General features: G+C 36.4%; 3 protein-coding genes across 3 annotated transcripts; all 3 read right to left on the bottom strand.

Moving 5' to 3' along the window:
• Positions 1-254: 254 nt before the first annotated feature.
• LOC122289648 (cell division protein FtsZ homolog 1, chloroplastic) lies at positions 255-4,349 on the bottom strand. Its single transcript, XM_043096830.1, has 6 exons — positions 3,957-4,349; positions 3,495-3,594; positions 3,075-3,304; positions 2,152-2,319; positions 1,400-1,633; positions 255-743 (listed from the first exon to the last, which is right to left on the bottom strand). Exons 1-6 carry the CDS (start codon positions 4,203-4,205, stop codon positions 486-488), a joined length of 1,239 nt encoding a protein of 412 aa, XP_042952764.1. The 5' UTR covers positions 4,206-4,349; the 3' UTR covers positions 255-485.
• A 1,294-nt stretch (positions 4,350-5,643) lies between these two features.
• LOC122289650 (V-type proton ATPase subunit e1-like) lies at positions 5,644-7,990 on the bottom strand. The gene is made up of 4 exons (XM_043096833.1): positions 7,839-7,990; positions 7,617-7,750; positions 6,389-6,436; positions 5,644-5,965 (listed from the first exon to the last, which is right to left on the bottom strand). The coding sequence occupies exons 2-4, from the start codon at positions 7,712-7,714 to the stop codon at positions 5,899-5,901; spliced, it is 213 nt and encodes a 70-aa protein (XP_042952767.1). The 5' UTR covers positions 7,715-7,750; positions 7,839-7,990; the 3' UTR covers positions 5,644-5,898.
• Positions 7,991-10,010: 2,020 nt separating this feature from the next.
• LOC122289651 (DNA topoisomerase 1 alpha-like) lies at positions 10,011-18,531 on the bottom strand. Its single transcript, XM_043096834.1, has 16 exons — positions 18,324-18,531; positions 16,144-17,350; positions 15,752-15,946; positions 14,834-14,914; positions 13,937-13,996; positions 13,701-13,795; positions 13,312-13,468; positions 13,035-13,160; positions 12,290-12,370; positions 12,096-12,186; positions 11,868-12,001; positions 11,623-11,691; positions 11,431-11,520; positions 10,874-10,974; positions 10,612-10,780; positions 10,011-10,391 (listed from the first exon to the last, which is right to left on the bottom strand). The coding sequence occupies exons 2-16, from the start codon at positions 17,320-17,322 to the stop codon at positions 10,323-10,325; spliced, it is 2,697 nt and encodes an 898-aa protein (XP_042952768.1). The 5' UTR covers positions 17,323-17,350; positions 18,324-18,531; the 3' UTR covers positions 10,011-10,322.
• Positions 18,532-19,180: the final 649 nt, after the last annotated feature.

Raw genomic sequence — 19,180 nt, forward strand, 5'->3', positions numbered from 1 at the left:
GTGGCATGTAAAATTGGATAGTTCCCACTGTAGTTGGTTGAAAATATGCGATCTTAAAATATTTTCTGAGTTTTCTTAGATATAACGGTTAACCGTTAAATATTAAATTAGCATGCTTCTGTTTGTTGTAGCTATTTTACGTTGACTTATTGGGTGCCTGTGACCGTTATGCAGACCAAATGGTGTAATTATTAGTATGTTTTTTGTTGGATTCGAGATTGGACTTTTTTTGTTCAAACAGTTAACAGAAAGCAAAAGATTTCAACCGACATTGATTTACTTACACTGAGGACTGATTCTATCACATTACAGTCAGTAGTTTTGACCAATTGAGGACTAACAGAAAATATGAACGAGCACACTCCAAGAACATTACCTACATAAATACGAGTGAACTCCAAAGAAAATGGCATTCTCGTACACTCAGCTTCGTAATCATTACAGAGCGAAATGGCCAAAGGAGTTCCAAAAAAAAAAAAGAGAAATTAAAAGAAGAGCTTTCTCGGAGATTGTTTGGATGGAACGGTTGATGGCGAGAGGGGGAATGGCATTCCCTTACTTTCCTGGGCGCCCGCAACTTTGTCCACCAGCTTTGCTGCCCTGGGGTCTGTTAATAGTATCTTCTGAAATGACTGCGAGAAGCCTGTAGCAATAATAGTAACATGAATCTCTCCATTGTAGCGGTCATCCACCACAGCTCCAAATATTATATTAGCAGAAGGATCTGCCAAACTTGTCACAACCTGAAAAAAGTCAATACATGTGCATATATTAATACATTAACATGAAAACCAAAGTGGGAAGTTCAAGGATTGAATGCAGAAATTATAATACAGCCCACGCAGTAGAAAGATTTAAGTGGAACATGCGCTCCACTCCACATATTTACAATCCTAGATCCTCATGGAGAAACTGCTGCCGCATCCTAATCAATCGAAGCTAACCACCAACGGTAACTTGCAACCTCAGGACAATATAGAACAAATCAATAAAAGACAATTGAAAGAGCATTCAGTTTGCCTACTCTGAACTTCTCAAATATGCAACCGTTACTGGTTGTTAAGAGAACAAAAACTCTCTCAATCACCTCAACAGGTAGCAGCAACAAGAGGATAACCCAGCTTTTGTAATATTATGGAACACAAAATATCAAACACATTGATAGGAATTGCTTTTAAAGGTCAAAATAGACATTTCATTTCCATTGCCCACTACCCCACTCAAAGAAAAGGGAAAAGGCCCAAATCAACTTGCAGATTCTGGGGATTTCAGGCATAGTTCTATATCAGAACATTCACTTGAAATAAAATCAATATTATCAACCAATTTAAAATGCAAAATGAATGCTAAAGTGTGCCTTCTCCTTCTTTCATGAGAATACAGCAGCAGAAACCAATACCTGAGACACCCTATTCACTTCCTGCAGGGTTATGTCCTTCCCTCCGGTAATATTGTACACTACCCCTGTAGCTGATTGAATTGAAGATCCAATCAGGGGAGCTAAAGTAGCTTGTTCAGCGGCTTCTTCTGCACGATTTTTGCTGGAGGAAACCCCCACTCCAAGCATTGCAGTTCCGGAGTCTTTCATGACTGCTTTTACATCTGCAAAATCAACATTTACCAGTCCAGGTATCTGCAAACAAACATTTCAATCTTCAAATTATCTAGCATAAGCAGAATGACCATGTCCAGGAAGGTGTGAAGAATCAGCTATAGTCATTCTATGATCTATTGTTTGATAATTATTATAATTTTTTCATAGGTAATCAAGAAGTTTTATTCATAAAAGTAGGCAAAGCCCAAGTACATAGGGAGTATACATGAGAAGACCTAACTAGAGTTTACAATCAAAAGTAGAAAATCATGGATATTTAGCCCATTACAAAAAATGGCCCCAGCCCATAAGAACAATGATTTAAAAAAGAAAACTTTAAGCTCCTCCATTGTTCTCTCGCGATCTTTGAAGCTTCTATCATTTCTCTTGTTTGATAATTATAAATGGTCCTGTATAAATCTCTATTACTAACTATATAACTAACGACATAATCATGTTATGTCTCACAAGTAGTCACGGACTCACAGCTAACTTAAACTTCTTAATTTAACCTGGTTAGATATTAAGATGTAAAAATACAGTTCAAAAGCACCCACCGTGATTATGTCCGAAATTCCTTGCACTCCTTGACGTAGAACATCATCAGCAAGAAGGAAAGCATCCTGGAGGGGCGTCTGCTCATCAGCAATATCCAGCAGACGGTCGTTGGGAATGACTATTAGAGTGTCAACATTCTTTTGCAACTTCTCAATGGCCTCCAATGCCTGAAGAGAAGTAGATATATTTTTTTTTTGATAAGTAAAGAGAAGTAGATAGGATATACTGGAACTTCAAAAGGCAATAGAAATTGGATTGTAGCATAGATACTGCAGCAATATTATAAACTATCAGGTTAATTCTGTGTGCCTAGTCTCTATACTACCATTACGGTACATATTTTTCTTATAAGAACCATTATAGTACATCTAACTAAGCAAAGCAACTCATTATAATAATCAATATTCATAAGCAGCACACTAGGGTTATTTTTAAAGAACATTCCCACAATCCCAAACCTAATCAAAGCGGATGGAAGAAGCCATCAATTACTGAAGCACTTTCAATATTTGTTTTGCATATAGAAGGCTAGCTTTCAGCTATGCTTCAGGATTACAATTTGCAAGTGACAACATTACAGCTTAAAGAGTAGGATTCTTTTTTGTTTTCTCTCAATTAAATTGTGGAGTTCTGACCATCCAAAGCAAAAGATAAAAGCAGAGAGTCACAAATATATTTCTAGCTTCAGAACAGGTTCTGAGAGAATAAATGCAAGGGAAAGTCTCCTAGAGCAAAAGGCCTGTACATATGTTTAAACGGAAAGAAAAAATAAGGCATCTGTTTGTATGTAATTCAAAAAATGTGGATGACGCATCAATTAAAGCACTTCAAAACATTTAATTTTGAAATTTTGGATTTCGTATACTAGCGAACTAAAAATAAGATTTTCATGACTTCCAATATAAACCAAAAGTGAACCTGCCTGCAAGGATCTCTTACGTCCTTCAAAAGCGAAAGGGTAGGTAACCACACCAACAGTCAAATAACCTGCCTCTTTGGAAATTTGGGCAACAACTGGAGCAGCACCAGACCCAGTTCCTCCACCCATGCCAGCAGTTATAAACACAAGATCTGACCCCTTAAGAGCATTTGCAATGGCTTCCTTTGATTCCTCCGCAGCTTGTTCCCCCAGAAGTGGATTCCCTCCAGTACCTGCATCTCGAACAAACAATCCAATCAATAGACGCGGCACTACAACCATAACGTAGATAATAGCGGAATGACAATTATATACAAAGAGCAAACAAGAGTGTGACCGCCAGATCGCTGGCCTTGGTCGTGTGATTATTGCCTAAAAGCTTCAATAGAGTGAACTAAGCAGATCACATTGAGAATGCCAGACCTAGTCCACGTGTCAAAAGCTCTCCTATTTGAAGTGGGTTCTCGGCGGCAGACTGTATTAGTGCTTGTGAATCCGTGTTTATAGCATAGAAATCAACACCCTGAAATATCAAAATAGTAAAACATCAAGATCAACAATCTCTCTCTTTTATTTATTAACCCATAAAAAGATCACAACACAACACGAGACAAACACAATACAAAAAGAAACCACCATCTAAACAATTAGAAGAGAACTTTCACACCGACTGCAGGCATCTTTAATAGTGACATTGGGTGAACGGCTTACAAATGAAATAAAACCAAACCAAGACGACCACACTGAAGTGAAACCGCAATGGGTATAGAAGGATAAGTAAACTGTTAAACACATACACCACCAAAATGAAGGACACAGACAGAGAGAGGGACAAGGAATTTCGGAATTTGATTCTAGACCCAAAAAACGTAAACAAAAACCCACGTGTAAACCGCTGCCAATCATGCGATTAACGGCATTGTTGCCACCCCCGCCGACCCCGACCACCTTAATCCTAGCCGATTCCACAGGGGCAAAGGAGCAGCTGACAACCCCAAAATGGTGTCGTTTCCGGAAAGTAGTACTTCTTTGAGGAATGCATTCTCCCAAAGGAAGTCTCTTGAGGCTAAATGGGGAGGGGATGTAAGAGAGTGAGATCAGCTCGTTTGGGTTTGCGAGCTGAAGCGTTGCCATTTCTACTGGAAGTGAGAGACGGAGAGAGAAATGGGTTTTAGGGTTTAAGAATTAAAAATGAAAATAGAAAGTAAAGATTTTTTTATTTTTTTTCCCTTAAATAAAAAAAGAAGAAGATATTTTAGGAGAGACAACACGTAGATTGGATGGCCCCTGTGGAGTTTGGATACAATGTCGTTTTACTAGGCTCCATTTAGCTGCTTAATTTTTGTTTTCATTTGGATACTAGGCTACTAGGCTGCATTTAGTGCTTGCTTCGGTAGTTTTCACTGTTCTTTAGCTTCTTCTTTTTTAAAAAAAAGAAAAAAAAGAAAAGAAAAGGGTGCTTACTTGATTTTCTTTGTTTTTTATTTTTTGTTTACCTTTTTTATTTTCTTTGTTTTAATTTTTGTTTTGTGACGAAGCCTGTGCGCATGTGCCCTTTCACTATCAGTCATTAGATGAAGTTTTGGGTGGGCATGAGATAAAAATTCAAGATATGCATCTCGGTTTTTATTTACAAAGTTCTAGTGGGGCTTAGCCTATAAATTAATAAACCGACTGCATAATGAAGAATTAGATACAAATAATGAAAAATTCCATTTGAAAATCTTTTACAGATCAAGCAGGATTTGAATTAGACTGATTGAATCTGGCTGCTAAGCCTCCAGGAGGATATGAGGATCAGGAGCTTGGTGGTTTTTTTGTTAGGGCAAGAAACCTAGGATAATTCCACCATAATCAAAGAGTTCCCCTCAAAGCGTAATTAACAAAATGGAAAGGTTGGTTCTTTCACAAGGACCATCAGGCTTGGATAACACTCGGTACAATGGTGAAGTTCAAAGCATTGCTCTGGAACTGAAGGAGGTTAAAAGACAGCATCACAAGATGATAACACAAAGCTTGAGACTAAAAAGAGTCCGCGCCTGTCTCCATCATTCTATATGTTTTGCTATTTTTATTTAATAATGCTTGTTAGCCCCATCATTTTGCCCCCTCAAAGTTACTACTAATGCATTTGTGTATTTTGTTTTTGTTTTTTTTTTTTAAATCTTCAACATTTAAAAAATAAAAATAAAAAACACAGAAAAAACAAATTTGAACTAGCGGTAACTTTGAGGGAGCAAAATGACGGGACTGAGTAGCAGCACCATTTTTATTGTCTTACTGTCTATACCTCCCCTATTTCCTATATCACCATCATTGCCTTCACCCCGCCCCCTTCTGTGACTGTGTTCCTGCTCTACAAGTTCCCCAATTATCTTCACGTGTTTTCTTTTCGAGGATTGCTTGCTACTATGCAGTCTATCTATTATATGAGAACTAACCTTAGAAAGGACTAACAAGTGGAGGCTATCTCAATTCTCAACCCCTCTTGCTCTAAATTTACCAAAGATAACATGTGGTTCTCTTTATAGCCTTAGTACAATCAAGGGGGCATAATCGCCTATCACCCATATCATCAAAACTACAAATTTACTTTCTTGTGATAGAATGATTTCTGGAGTGAACAGCAGCAAAAATAACAATTTTATCCCAGGTAGTATCGAGCAACAATGCAAAACCAATTCAAGGTTCACGCTCAAACAAGAATTACATGCACAAGAAGATACTGATCAAGGATCCTTGAAACCAATATCAGACTCTGGTACCCAGTTCATAACCCATATTGTTGGTTTACTGAGAACGCACCGATGGTATTCCACAGGGAACTTCATTCCCCTTCACTCAGAATTGGGACAATGAGTGGTTTCATCTGTGCAAGGTATACGATTGCCCACCTAACAGAGCAAAAGAAGAATACAGCATTATAACGAAGAAACAACTACACGTCAACAATCTTGAATTATAATTGCACCCAACAAGAAAAGAAAAAAGTATCAGATTACTACGGGAATCAGTAGTGTTTAAAATTTTGCCAGAATTCACCGCATGAAGATTAAAAACGATTTAACCGGATGAATCTAAGAGAACAATGCCTCATTGCTTTGATCACATATCCCATTTTAAACTACTGAATTATGGACTGGATGAAATGCTACCTAAGCACAATAAATTATTTGTCTTGGCCTCAAGTTGTGCACAAATGAAATGGCTTTTACCTACACACCAAATTAAATGGATTTTTTATGTTTTAAACTATTGATCCCAAGTATTTGAAGATGATTTTTTAAACAAAAATTGCAGATTAAGCATGAACTTACATCATCCAACAGCAGACTGTTGCTGTAATAACCAAAGTTAGGTGGAACCTGAAATGAGAAAAGAATTAGGCCATTTTGCTTACTACAAGAAGCATATGAGATGATAGAAAGCAGATACAGTTTTAGAAGGGATGAAAATATAGTCTTCATTAGATGTTCGAACGTTTCAAATAATTTAAATTCCCCATAATCACACATACTAAAACCACTATCAGATGATAAGAATGGTATTTCAATATTGCAGACATGCCATATTGCATTAATATCGCAATAATATCTGACTATTGCAGCAATTTGAGATACCCTGATTTCAAGCATTATGATATACACACCCAAACACCAAAAGGTAAAGAACAGATATAAACATGACCTGAAAAATATCAACTAATCAAAAGGATGATAATGGTTTCATCTTAGTAGAGAGTGTAACGATCAATGATTTGAGATTAAAGAATGCCCCGGTGGAGGGGGTTGGCTAAAAAAGGATATTATCCTACCACAAGTTGAAGGTATACAGTTTGAATGGAAAAAAAACACCAATGAGTCAGAATAACTTATTACGTATCGAAACTTTCTCTTCATTTTTTTTGTTCTTTATTTATTTATTTATTTTGTCAGTAATATTGAAACTTTAGTCTTTATCCAAAACGAATCAGAAAATGAAATTAGACCACAAGCAGCCGTTGCAAGCCTATTTCCCAATATCCTAAATACCAAGACCCACAAGTTTTAGATCTAGGCACATATCAGCGGTTTACGGTTTCTTGATGGAAACGAAGAGCAAACCTGTTTTTAATTTTGTTTAGTAAATCTTTGTTTATTTATCAAAAAACACGAAGGGCAAACCTGTAAGCGCCCTGTTTTAAATTTGAACTCCGTGCATTTGTATTTTAGAAATTATCTGATAAACTAATCTACCACTCTAAAATGGGTAGTGGCATTTCTTGAACACCAAGATCAAAGCCCAAGTGACATTATTTCTCACTTCCCAATCAAAATACATAACCCATCCAACTTCACGGGACTACCAAACATAGTCCCAACTCCCAAGTGATTTAAGCCGAAATCATATAACAAACCTAAGCCAAACGCACCAAAATTCGGCCTAACTACTCGAATATAAGCCCAAATTAAACCTTGAATTACAGCAGCTTAATACAATTCACACACAGAAGCCAATCAACAAGTGGAAAAATAAAATAAAAGAATCAAATTGTGTGATACGTACAGATTAGTAGAAGGTCCTCTGTTGCAGCAAATTCTGGTGCACAAGGACGCAATGATCCCAGTCAGTAGGAAGATTAGGGTGGTCACCAAGAATCCCATGTCGTTCTCTTTGATCTGGGAGAGGAAAACCAATTGCTGCAAGGAAAAATGGGGATAGTAATCCAATACCGGGCTCAATAAAACCAAAAAGGAACTAGGGAACGAGCTGAATATGAGATCTCACCGAGACGAAAACTCTAAGGACCCTGTTTGGTTACCGAGAAAATATAGAAAACGAACAGAAGGAAAAGAAGAAAAGGAGGATTTTTTTTTTCGGCTGATTCTCAACTCAAGCATGATATGTAGATTGGGCCGATTGCAGCCCAAGTCTCTGCCTAAAACTCGAAGTTTGAGATGTGTATTGGGCCTATTTGGGCTAATGCAAAAACCCACGAAAGTCATAACTGTAACACATGGGGTGATTGAAATTATTTCAGTTATAAAAGTCTTTTTTTTTAAATCTTTTTTTTTAATTCTAGTTATTTATATTTTGAGATTATTACTGTTTGAATTTTATTCAATTGATTTATTTTAATTTTTTCAGTTTGTTATATATTAGCTTTTTAGTTTTTTTCTATTAAAAAATGGCCTTTTAGAATTTGTTAGGCTATAAAAAAAAGCTATTTTTTTTCCGCTTATAAAGTAATGAGATGATTGACCTTGAATTTCGAATATTCTATACCATGTATGATACATGAAAATTTCTGGTTAGAAGTTAACAAGAAAAAGACTGAATTATGAAAATGAAGTTTTCATTTTAAGATTATATGATGTAATAAGAACGTTATAGGCCGGATAACTAGTGTGTCCCCTTAATATGTAGTTGTTGTGGGCTATAACATCATATATAATATTCCTATGTACTGGGCTTTTAGCGTTTGTGGTGGAAAAATTAAATATTTATAAATTAACGCGATTTTATATGATATATAATTTATTTATAAATCAAACATTTCTTTATACTATCGGTGATTGCAACAGTGCAGCCAAGCTTGATCCACATTTTTACATCACTAAATAAAAAAATGACCGCAAATATTCAAGAATGTGCTCTTAAAAGTCATTCATTCCTCACAATGATTGTTTGGGTGTAAAAGTGCAAATTATTTGAAAAGAAAAAGCAAATCAGTCTGTATGGTAGAATAACAGATTTCATTTTCACCTCGAATAGATCATTAGTTTTTGTTTCCTAAGGAATGTTGTTAAGTTGGTTGCAATCATAGTTAAAAACAAGTTGATCGAATTGCCCTTTATCACCCTAAATAGTTCAACTAACCAAAAACAAGGTATTAAACATATACTTAGGGGTGTCTAATCGTGTTAATAGGTCGTGTCAAAACATGTATATTATACTATATAGCTTAACCATAACCCGACCCGTTAAGCTTATTGTGTCAAAATCTCAAATCCTAACACGACCCATTAATATAACGGGTAGTGTCAACCCGTTTTGATTTATTAGTGAATATTATGAAATATGTTAACATGATAATATACGATCCGTTTCAAACTATTTATGTAAATGGTTTGAATATGTCCGAATTAACTAATTTGACCTGATTAAATTTAGCATAATTTTATATAAATTTTAAAATCACAATATTTATAAAAATTATAAATCTAACTACAAGTCTAAAATTACAATCCAAACAATAAAAATATCGAAATTGAAATTCTAACCATTTTACTTTTAAGTATAAGGGTATAATTGTAATTTTAACTTTCTTAACGTGTCATAATGGATTATAATGTGTCATAATGGGTTGACCCGTTATTAACCTGTTAAGCAATCGTGTCTTAACAAGCTAACTCGTTTTGACCTGAACCCGTTAAGACTAAACCCTAATCCGCTATTATCGTATCGTGTTCGTGTTGGGTTAACGGGTCGGATAACATATTGCCATCCCTACATATACTATAGCTGAGGGTTTGGTCATAATCATTTGATGATGTTCGATAAGGCTTTGTAGAATGACAACATATAGCAGAAGTTCCCAGTTCTTTGTGTGCGAACGGGACAAGGATGATCCGATTCTCGGGACTATTGAATAATATCAAAACCAAACAAAAAAGTTATGCCTACACCTCCCCCCTACCTGTCGGTCAATAATCTTTTCCTTTTTTTCACATTTTTTGAATATATTTAAATATTTTTAAAAAATAAAAAAATACACTAATATACTTAAAATCACTTCCTTAATCATTAAATAAAGAATAAATAAATAAATAAAATAAAATTTTGACCAGCGGTCAAGCCCAGACGGCATAGAAGTTTTTCCCTCCTATATAAATCAAGACACAAAATATGAACAACTTCGTATAACAAGCCAAATCATCCATGGCATAAAAACAATGATACAAACAACGAAAGTAGCTTCTTTTCTTGACATTTTGTTGTGCTATAACATTTTACCATTGAAATGAAAGTTCAAGCAAACAATTGTTGCCCTAACTTCTAAAACTAAAAAATGGGTTGAGGAAGGGGGTAACTCATCCCATGATTAGATTAGATGAACATACTACAATTTTTTTCCCGCCGGAGATATTAAAAAAAAAAAGAAAAAATTGTGAGTATCTTTAATGGAAAAAGGATAAAACAAAAAGGACTTATGTTCAGGGTGGGGTGGGGGCGGTGAAGTAAAGACCAAGGGAGCATCAAATTAAGATATCAGAATCTGAAATCAGGATCTACGTCCATTGCCCATGCAAACTTCGCCAGCAGAGACTTGTTGAATATCTGTGGAAGTTTGGAAAAGTAAGAAGAAATTATAACTGAAATATGTACATGTATATATTCACCAGCAGCTAATTCTGCGTGCACATACATACGGACATTTTTGAAGTAACAAACATACATACATACACACACACGAACATATATATATATGAATGTATATATGCATGTATGATTGTTGGTAAGATATTTCGGCCAAAAGATATTTGCAGAAGCTATTTACCTTCTCAATGGGAACTTCACGCCGTTTGCACCATGCAACTGTGATTCGAGGGTCAAGGTAGTTGATTTTGGACGTACCTAATGCCACGGTTTTCAGATCTTCTTTGGTCTTCATATCCCGTTCCATTTTCTCAATCTTCGTATTGGTTTGAGCAATTTTTTTCTCTATCCTGTTTAACATAAATTCTTACTGCAGTGAAATAGAAAAGCCAAACAAGACAATAAATTTGCTTATAAAAGGACACGGGTAATATTATTATTACGCTTCAGGAGCCAAATTTCTTCGTTTTCCATCAGCGTTCTTTAGTGGGGGCTTCCCTTTCTTTGCCCTGTCCAAATCTGTCTTCAACTCTTTAAGCAAGCCCTACCCAAAAAAGAAAAAGAGAAGATTCAGATAAGCGTTGAGTTAAACAACACCATGAGGCAAATGCAAATGCATGAACATCCACCCACTGTACAACCCTGATATGCATAACAAAGGTGATGCTATATTCCAATATAGAAGAATGAGACAGAACGGATATGGAAAATATTAGGACATATCTCCGATCTTAAAGCATCATGAGATAAAGGTCTTCTCGATAGAACCACCAATATGTATGTGTGTGCCATCCAACACTAATCAATTGTAATTTCATTCTTCAGTCCCTTCTCATGCAAGCGAGTATTGAAGTTTATTTATTCCTTCACCAACATGCGTGCACACATAAAAAATGATTGGTCCATCAATCTAGAACCTCTCTCTCAACACGAAATTAGATCATTACTTTGTACTTTGTCCATGACCACCCATCTCTTTCACTAAGCATAAGGTGACTACCTGAAGCTCGCTAATCTTCTCATTTAATCTCAACATTTGTTGACTGTGAGATTTTGAAACACTGCGCTGATGATTACAAATGATTGCAACCTGTAACCAGAAAATCCAGAAATTTATATGTCACGAGTAACTCAAAAGGAACAAAATCTTGAGATAACTTTTAAGACTTTTACATGGAGGAATTGTCTTTACCTCCTTGTTTGCGTGCTGGTAAACAACAATTTTCTCTGCAACATCTCCATCCTTAGTTTCCATATTCAACTGTCATAAACATGAAGAAATTTAAGGGGGGAGGGGATATTAACAGGAATTTGGACAAAAAATCCCCTTGAAAGGAAAAAAAAATTTCAAGAAAATAAAACAAAAGGATAGATAAGGCATTAAACACTCATCATAAACAAGGGAATTATCTCAGTGAGGTCCATAAGTTATCTTACCATCTCATCCAACGTGATGGATGCATTATATGTTCGGAAGACTTTTGCTGTAAGACCAGGCATCAGTTCTTTCAAATGCGCATTCAATTTACTGGTGTCCAGCTGGTCGAAAAGATCGTCAGATCCCTTTTTTCCTGGAGCAAACAGAAAATATATACTATTGGCTTCACTCATAAATATTTATCAGTCATATATATATCCCCTAAAACGATGATCCAAATTACTTGCCTGCTTGGAACTGTATAATTGCCTTGTAAACAGGAAGCTCGACTTCAACTTTATTTTCGTATCTAATTGAATCTTTACCAAGGAAGTTGAACTGAATTTATCAAAAACAGAGTTCCCTGGTTATCACTGGTAATAAAGTATGAGCAAGGAACTATCCAGGATGGTTAAAACTTCTAAAACTTATTCCAACATACCTCCAACGTGTTTGGGGCTACTGCCTTAACATTCTCTACTTTCAATGTGCAGCAACCAACAGTATCAGCCTCATCATCATCCTGCAGGAAGGCAACTGTTAATATGAAGAAAGACCAAGATACCTTGTTTGACACGGAATGCAAACACAAGGATTTGAACATCTGATTTCCACTCGGAATTCTAAGTTGCTAAAAGCAAACAAAGAGGTGAAATGTGAGCAACACAGTGACCTTTTTCTCGATAAGTAACAGAAAATTTTATTTAACACAAAAGCTATAACCCAAGTACACAGGATGGATAGAAGAGGAACACCGACACAGCAACCTTTGCAAACTTTTTTTTTTATATAAGTAAAAATGTATTAATATCAATAGGCGTAACCAAGTACACTGGGTGTTTTGCAAACCTTTAAAAAACAAACATAGAAAATCAAAAGAAATAACTAGTGCAAAGGGAATCCACAGAATGCCAGTCATCTTTGAAGCTAAACATCTTTTATTGCCTTTTGTAGTTCCAAATATATTGCCTAACACGTATAAAAGAACGCAGCTGAGATTGTAAAGCCTAATCCATCAACTCAAGCCAGAGCTACACAATTTATTTATGAAGTGCTTATTAGCAAGCATACAAAAAACCTTGTTCATCATCTCGCCTGCTTGCTTGTTTGTTTGTTTGTTGAGAGAAGGGAATGCTTAAGGAATATATAGGCACAACTGAAGTATATGCCATCTACTCGGAATATACCTTCTCATTGCCAGCCCTCAGAGCTAGTTTATCAATAAGATAGGTAGCAACTGCTATTTGCCGCTTCATGACATCTTTACTTGTAAAATTCTTCGTGTATGCAGCCCTGATGTTTTCTATGTAGTCCTGTGCTCAAAATCACGAGGTTTTAGCAAAAATAATAAGATCCTTCAATATTATCCCAAACTAGCAACATGACAATTACTGAAAGGTTCAGGGGAAAATGGATGAAAAGAGCCTTAATCATAATGGTCAACTTTTGAATAATGTAAAGAACCTTCAGCATCCTTGCTTTCTCATATTTTTCCTTGTCACTTTGCCCCTTCAAGGTACTACTAGCCGCAAGAAACACATACTTGAATTCCTTTGGATTGATTGGATCATTCCAGAAAGCTAACCATGTAACGGTATTATCGTGTCTTACTTCCTTCCATCTGCCAAAGATCACAAATTCAAAAACTTAAAAAACCCTCACATAAGAAATAAAATAAAATAGATTTTGCCATCTTGGCCTAAATATATTTAAAATCACTTAAATACATATATGCAAACATATACACAAATACATATTGTATATGAAGATAAATGATAAAGCACTTCTACATCTTATCCTAAAAGGTTCCTATTGGCTTTTATTCTACACAGGGAGATCATGAAGAGCAAAACCTTTCACCAGGGATGGGGCATTCTGGAATTGGAGCATCCTTTCCGATATTAATTGTGATATCTCTTGGACGAATGCGTTTTTTCAGCTTTCCCATCTGACACCATATAAAGGCAATCAATGACAAAATTAAATTATTTTTTTTAGAGAAAATGCTTCCACATATAGCCGTGGGAAATTTTTGTATTCAATTGCACACAACTCTAAATTATCACAGGTAGGAAAAAGTCAAGAAGACCTTTGGATGCTCTCCACGGCCTCGAAATAATCCAGGTGGCTCAACTCTGAAGTTTCCAACCTGAGATAGAGGTAAAATAAGAAATTAGATGCACATTAAAGATAACAATAACATGCAACGAGGCCTGATAAAGGAATAACAGATTGTATTTATCATCTACATAATCACAGGTAAGAAAAATGTCAATAGAAATGGATCTATACAATGAAATAGAAACCCATGCAAACAGTATGGGAGAGTATACATGCAATATCAAACTATTGCAAAAGGTGAACTTTATACCATCAGAAACTCCTCAAAGTAAAAGATTGAGATGGTTAAATCCTTATCTAGACAAAATTTAAACAAGGTTTCAGGTGTCAGACAAAGTAGGTGATAGTATGAATTAATAACAATGCAAGAACTATCTATTCTGAAAGCAATCAAAAGTGTTCTCCCAGTCAATGCAACACAATTGCTCTGCATAGTCACTTAAGGTAAAGGCCTTAACCATATGGTTGATAGTCTGAAATTTCTCATCCAATCTTAGTATATGATATCACTACTTAAATGACCCACTTCAACCTCACAGAAAATATCTTTTCTATAGCGGATACCTTGTATAAATATGGAGAATCACATTAAAACCCCAACAGCATGTTTCTAGAAAGGTCTAAAATGGAAAGAGAGGGGGGTGGGGGGGGGGGGGGGGGGAGGATGAATTGAATACGTTCTTTTTTCATATTTGAAAATTTTATTAATATGAATAAAAGACTAGGCAAAGCCCGGGTACACAAGACATATACAAGAGCGAGTGGCTAGCTAGGCGAAGAAGAAAATTGACATGTGTGATCTATCATATAACTTTAATAGTCCAAACAACATCAAATTCAATCAGCAGCCAAAGCTAGAAGTAACCTTCTCTTTAACACCATCAACAATGGCCCACATATACTTCTCCTCCTGATTCAATTTCTCTTCCTTAACCGCCTTCTTCTCCTGCACAAACAGAAACTCATAAGTCAATAGTTTTGAAGCAAAAAATATTGATTAGAAGGAGCATGTGACCCGAATTGACATATTGGCTTCATTGTAGAGGCAAAGAAAAGCAATTATGTGAAATGCAAATGGTCGCATTCACATCACGCTTCATGTGAACTTATCTTCCATACCAGTAAAGGAGTATAACATTCTAGCTCCCGAGGTAAAACACCATGATTAAAAATGGAAGGCCCAAGTATTTCCAAGTCATTTATCAAACCATCTGACTGTTATCAATGATTGGCAATTGAAGTTCAAATGTAGAGCAATGTGGATAAAGGACAAAGGCATCCATTTTGCAATAAAAATTTTCGACAATCTCTCTTTTAAATCATGTAGGATTCTTTCTTAGCATAGATGTGATCAGAATGATAATGGATTAAGCATAGAGTCATCTGCTTCATAAATGCAATGAAAGAATCCTCAACAAGAACTTTCCATGTGAATCAATTGGAAGCCATATTGAACTCCGATAAAATTGCTTTTAATAGTGAGAAAAGGCCTAATCAAAGACCCAAAAAATCCTATTATTTGGACACTGACGAAATCACATACCAAAATATAGTCTGTTGACAAGAACACATTTGAAAAAGTCAAGTTCTTTCAACAAATAAACCTTGGTCTCTGGCCACTGGCATCACTATGGTGAAAACTAGTGATTAAGATGTAGAAGAAAAAATTTGGAAGAAAACCCAACTAAATGATCAGAAAGGATGATTTAAACGAGTAATCAAGCCCATCAACTAAACTTCATTGCTTATCAAGCCCACAAAGTATATAAGAGCACCAGCTTACTTCTGTACTCATTTGTTTCTTCTTCTCTTTTTCCTGTTGGCACCAGTCATATATTGGGGTGAAATCACATTTCTCCAAGCTCTGGACCACATGGTTTTTACCTAGTAGCTTCCGCCAATCATCCCAAAAATTCTCTTTGAACTTATCTTTCTGCATGTAATCTGTATCTTTCATCACTGCAAACATGGTGGCAACCTGAAAATATAAATTTTCCCAGGTACATCAAATGAGGTTCAGAAACCATGAGAAAATAAGACGTGGCAAAAGCAAAGTCAATAGAATTTGCAAGGAAAAAATGAAAGATTATGGAAATGAAAATTAGGTAAGAAGAGAGAGAGAGAGAGAGAGAGAGAGAGAGAGAGAGAGAGAGAGAGAGAGAGAGAGAGCGCCACCTCCTCTTGTTCAGGATTCAAATCAACTGGCTTCCCACTATAGCGCATCTTAACTCCATGAGGTTTATATGGGGGAGGAAAAATTACGCCATTGTGAACCAGGGTAGTCCATTTCTTCTGTCCATCACCAGCGCTAGGTGACATTTTTGTCGACTTTATGTACTTCGAATTTTTCACTGCTTTCTTAGACTTCTGAGTTGTTTTCTTAAATGAAGAAGAAGCAACTTTTACAGGTTTTTGTTTTGTGGAAGAAGATTTGTTACCAGATGCGGCTGGCTTCTTTATTCTCTGAGCAATTGGAATATGGTCATCATCATCATCTGTCTTTAGTTCTGCTTTGACTGGCACTTGCTTAATCTTCACAGTTGTGGATGTATCTGAGAGCTTTGTCTTTTTAACTGAAGACTGATCTGAGGAATTGGCCTTATCTAGGGGTCTCTTACCCATTATTATGGAAGATTTATGCTGTTTGTCCCTCAAGGTGGAGCCATTTTGCAGAATTTTTGAAGCTAAAGGTTTCTTTTCTTCAGACTCATATGACTTACTATTGGGCGTGCCCGCATTGGATTTGAATGGGAACCGTGAAGACAATGGAACTTCATCGTCTGAGTCTTCGGAAGATTTTTTGACAGCATTTTTTGACACCATTGGCAGTGATGTTGTAGGAATAGGTTTCCCGATCCCTTTGTGGGCAGGGTTGGAGTTCCCCTTGAGTCTAGCACTCAGTGGTTTGTCATCTTCAGAATCCTCAGAATCACTATTTTCTGCAGAAAACATTTCCTCCTTAATAGATCTTGACAACTTCTGTTCAGATGAGTGTTTTACATGACCGTCTGACATACTCAATTTCCTTGAATTCGCTACTGGTGACTTCTCAGTTGATGCCTTGATAGAGGAAGTTGATGCTTTTGGGCTAGCTGCAGGAGATTTAACTGGTGATGCCTTGTTAGATGTGACCATCTTACCCTTCTGCGAACTCAAGTTTTGACCATTGGAAGAGGGTATGCCAGAGACCTGCCTCCCAGATTGTCCATCATGCCTTTGAGATGATAACTTGTTCACTTCTGAATTCAATGGATTTTGTTTCGCTGTTGGTTTACTCCTTTTGAAAACTGCAGGCCCATCTTCCTCATCAAAGTCGTCATCATATACTGATTTACCAGATGTTTGAACAGCCATTATCCAATATGCACTGTTACATCAGTTTCTGGAGGGAAAAAAAAAAAAAAAAGAAGGAAGAAGAAGAAGAAATGAATGAAGGGATGGGGCACCAAACACTTAGAGACTCAAAAAGCACAAGCACTTGAATATCAATTGCAGTTGAAGATACAGATAACTAATATTGTAAGATTAATTAACACACAAATTTAAGATCACAAGAAAAGGTCAGTCAGAATGAATTGTTCAGCAGAGATTATGATGCATTAGATTCTATTAGAAAGCGATACCACTGGTGGAAGCAGATTCAATCAAGAAATAAATAAAGCCCGATACCAAAAACAGTAGCTCGGTACACCCACGACAAAACCAAACTTTAAATGAAACTGTAAAAATCATAGGAAGCTGAGCTTCTTGGGACAAATCCAAATCAAGCTAGACAAGCGACAAAACCAAACTGTAAATGAAAACTTAAGCTTGTCTCATTGATACACGGCAAGCCGTCCACATGCTTTCCACAAGAAGCTCAGCTCCCTATGATAGTCACCAAAAGATTGAAGTTTCTTACCCACCTCGATTACCAGAAACAGAATAGAAATCAGAATCTTAAATTTTCAGTTGCTAGATCTTCATAAACCGTAAAACCCCAATAGAATTCCGGTAATTAACTATTATCGGAAACACCCATCGACTTCAGCTAATGAGGTGTACAAACTTGGCAGAACCAATGTTCATACTCTCTCCGTACCCCGAAGAGAAAAATTCAAAACTAGGAATGTTTTTTCTCAGCTTTCTAAGCAACCAAACAAACTGTTTACACGGAGAACACCGTATAAGAAAGAAAAAACTGCGTTAAAATCTAAGTCACAAGAAGCTGATACAGAAACCCTAAATTAAACATTATTCATAATACGTTCACAAAAACCAATAAGATATAAATGGATAAACGTAAATAACATGCAATAAGATCAATCCCTAAATGGACATAGGAAGAAGAATAAAGCAAAGAGAGTCTCACATACTTGTCTAAAACCAAAAATTTAAATGAAAAAAAATGTTCTCTGATCTGATTGTTTCTGGATTCCTTGCAAATCTGAAAGCTGAGGGAGTTGATTGGAAGTAAATATAGAGAAAAGGGAAACGAAAGAGAGGCTCGCAGTTGGGTTGGGTGTCTTCCAGAGAAAGAGTGAGACGGGGGAGGAGGGGTTGGTTTGGTTTTGGTTCCCTGATGTGGTGGTGAAATTGCTTAACCTCGTCCTCCTGGCCCGTGGGCTTTTGTGGCTCAGACACAAAAATGGATAATTCAATAAAAGGCCCATAATTTTGAGAGATTGTAAACGCTCTGCCTCTCTCCGTGTCAGTCCCCACTAGGACGGATACCAGACGATTCAACGGCCAAGATTCGAGACACATCAGAAGAGCACCAAACGATGCCGTTTTGGGTACATGGTGATTCTGGTGATTATCTGAAAGTTTTGTGTGGATGCACTTATTACAGTCATTGTCCCATTTAGGACGTTATTATGGATTGGTCTTTTACATTGACAGTCTCCAACCGAGTCAAAGGTCTCCAATTACGAAAGTTGTTCGAAGACTTTGACAATGTCCGCCTACAACATTTCTCTTGTCTGAGCTAACCTCACAAAACTTGAAAGGAAACAACAAAAACCAAAGTGCATAAAAAAAAAAAGACAATCAAGTCCTCGATTGATAATATGCGTTGTGTCTGAAAATGTTTTCTCTGAGTTTGAGATTCTGTACTTTTATTTTTCGGGGGGACCGTTTTAAAAAAAAAAAAAAAATTGAGGATGCTTTGCACGGTTTACACGTTATGGCAGTCAACTTTGTTCGCCCAATACGGATTTCAAGGTCACCTTTG

Source organism: Carya illinoinensis, chromosome 12 (genome assembly GCF_018687715.1).
Source record: "Carya illinoinensis cultivar Pawnee chromosome 12, C.illinoinensisPawnee_v1, whole genome shotgun sequence".
NCBI lineage: Eukaryota > Viridiplantae > Streptophyta > Magnoliopsida > Fagales > Juglandaceae > Carya > Carya illinoinensis.

Coding starts and splice junctions, on each gene's coding strand:
- LOC122289651 (XM_043096834.1), bottom strand. CDS start 17,322: ATGGCTGTTCAAACATCTGGTAAATCAGTATATGATGACGACTTTGAT. Junction 13,796..13,936: donor GCCGTGGAGAGCATCCAAAG/GTCTTCTTGACT, acceptor ATATGGTGTCAG/ATGGGAAAGCTGAAAAAACG. Junction 10,975..11,430: donor AGAAGATTAGCGAGCTTCAG/GTAGTCACCTTA, acceptor TTTTTTGGGTAG/GGCTTGCTTAAAGAGTTGAA.
- LOC122289648 (XM_043096830.1), bottom strand. CDS start 4,205: ATGGCAACGCTTCAGCTCGCAAACCCAAACGAGCTGATCTCACTCTCT. Junction 3,595..3,956: donor TGATTGGCAGCGGTTTACAC/GTGGGTTTTTGT, acceptor TTGATATTTCAG/GGTGTTGATTTCTATGCTAT. Junction 3,305..3,494: donor GCTTTTGACACGTGGACTAG/GTCTGGCATTCT, acceptor TTCGAGATGCAG/GTACTGGAGGGAATCCACTT.
- LOC122289650 (XM_043096833.1), bottom strand. CDS start 7,714: ATGGGATTCTTGGTGACCACCCTAATCTTCCTACTGACTGGGATCATT. Junction 6,437..7,616: donor AGAGGACCTTCTACTAATCT/GTACGTATCACA, acceptor TTCTCATTTCAG/GTTCCACCTAACTTTGGTTA. Junction 5,966..6,388: donor ACAGTCTGCTGTTGGATGAT/GTAAGTTCATGC, acceptor TTGCTCTGTTAG/GTGGGCAATCGTATACCTTG.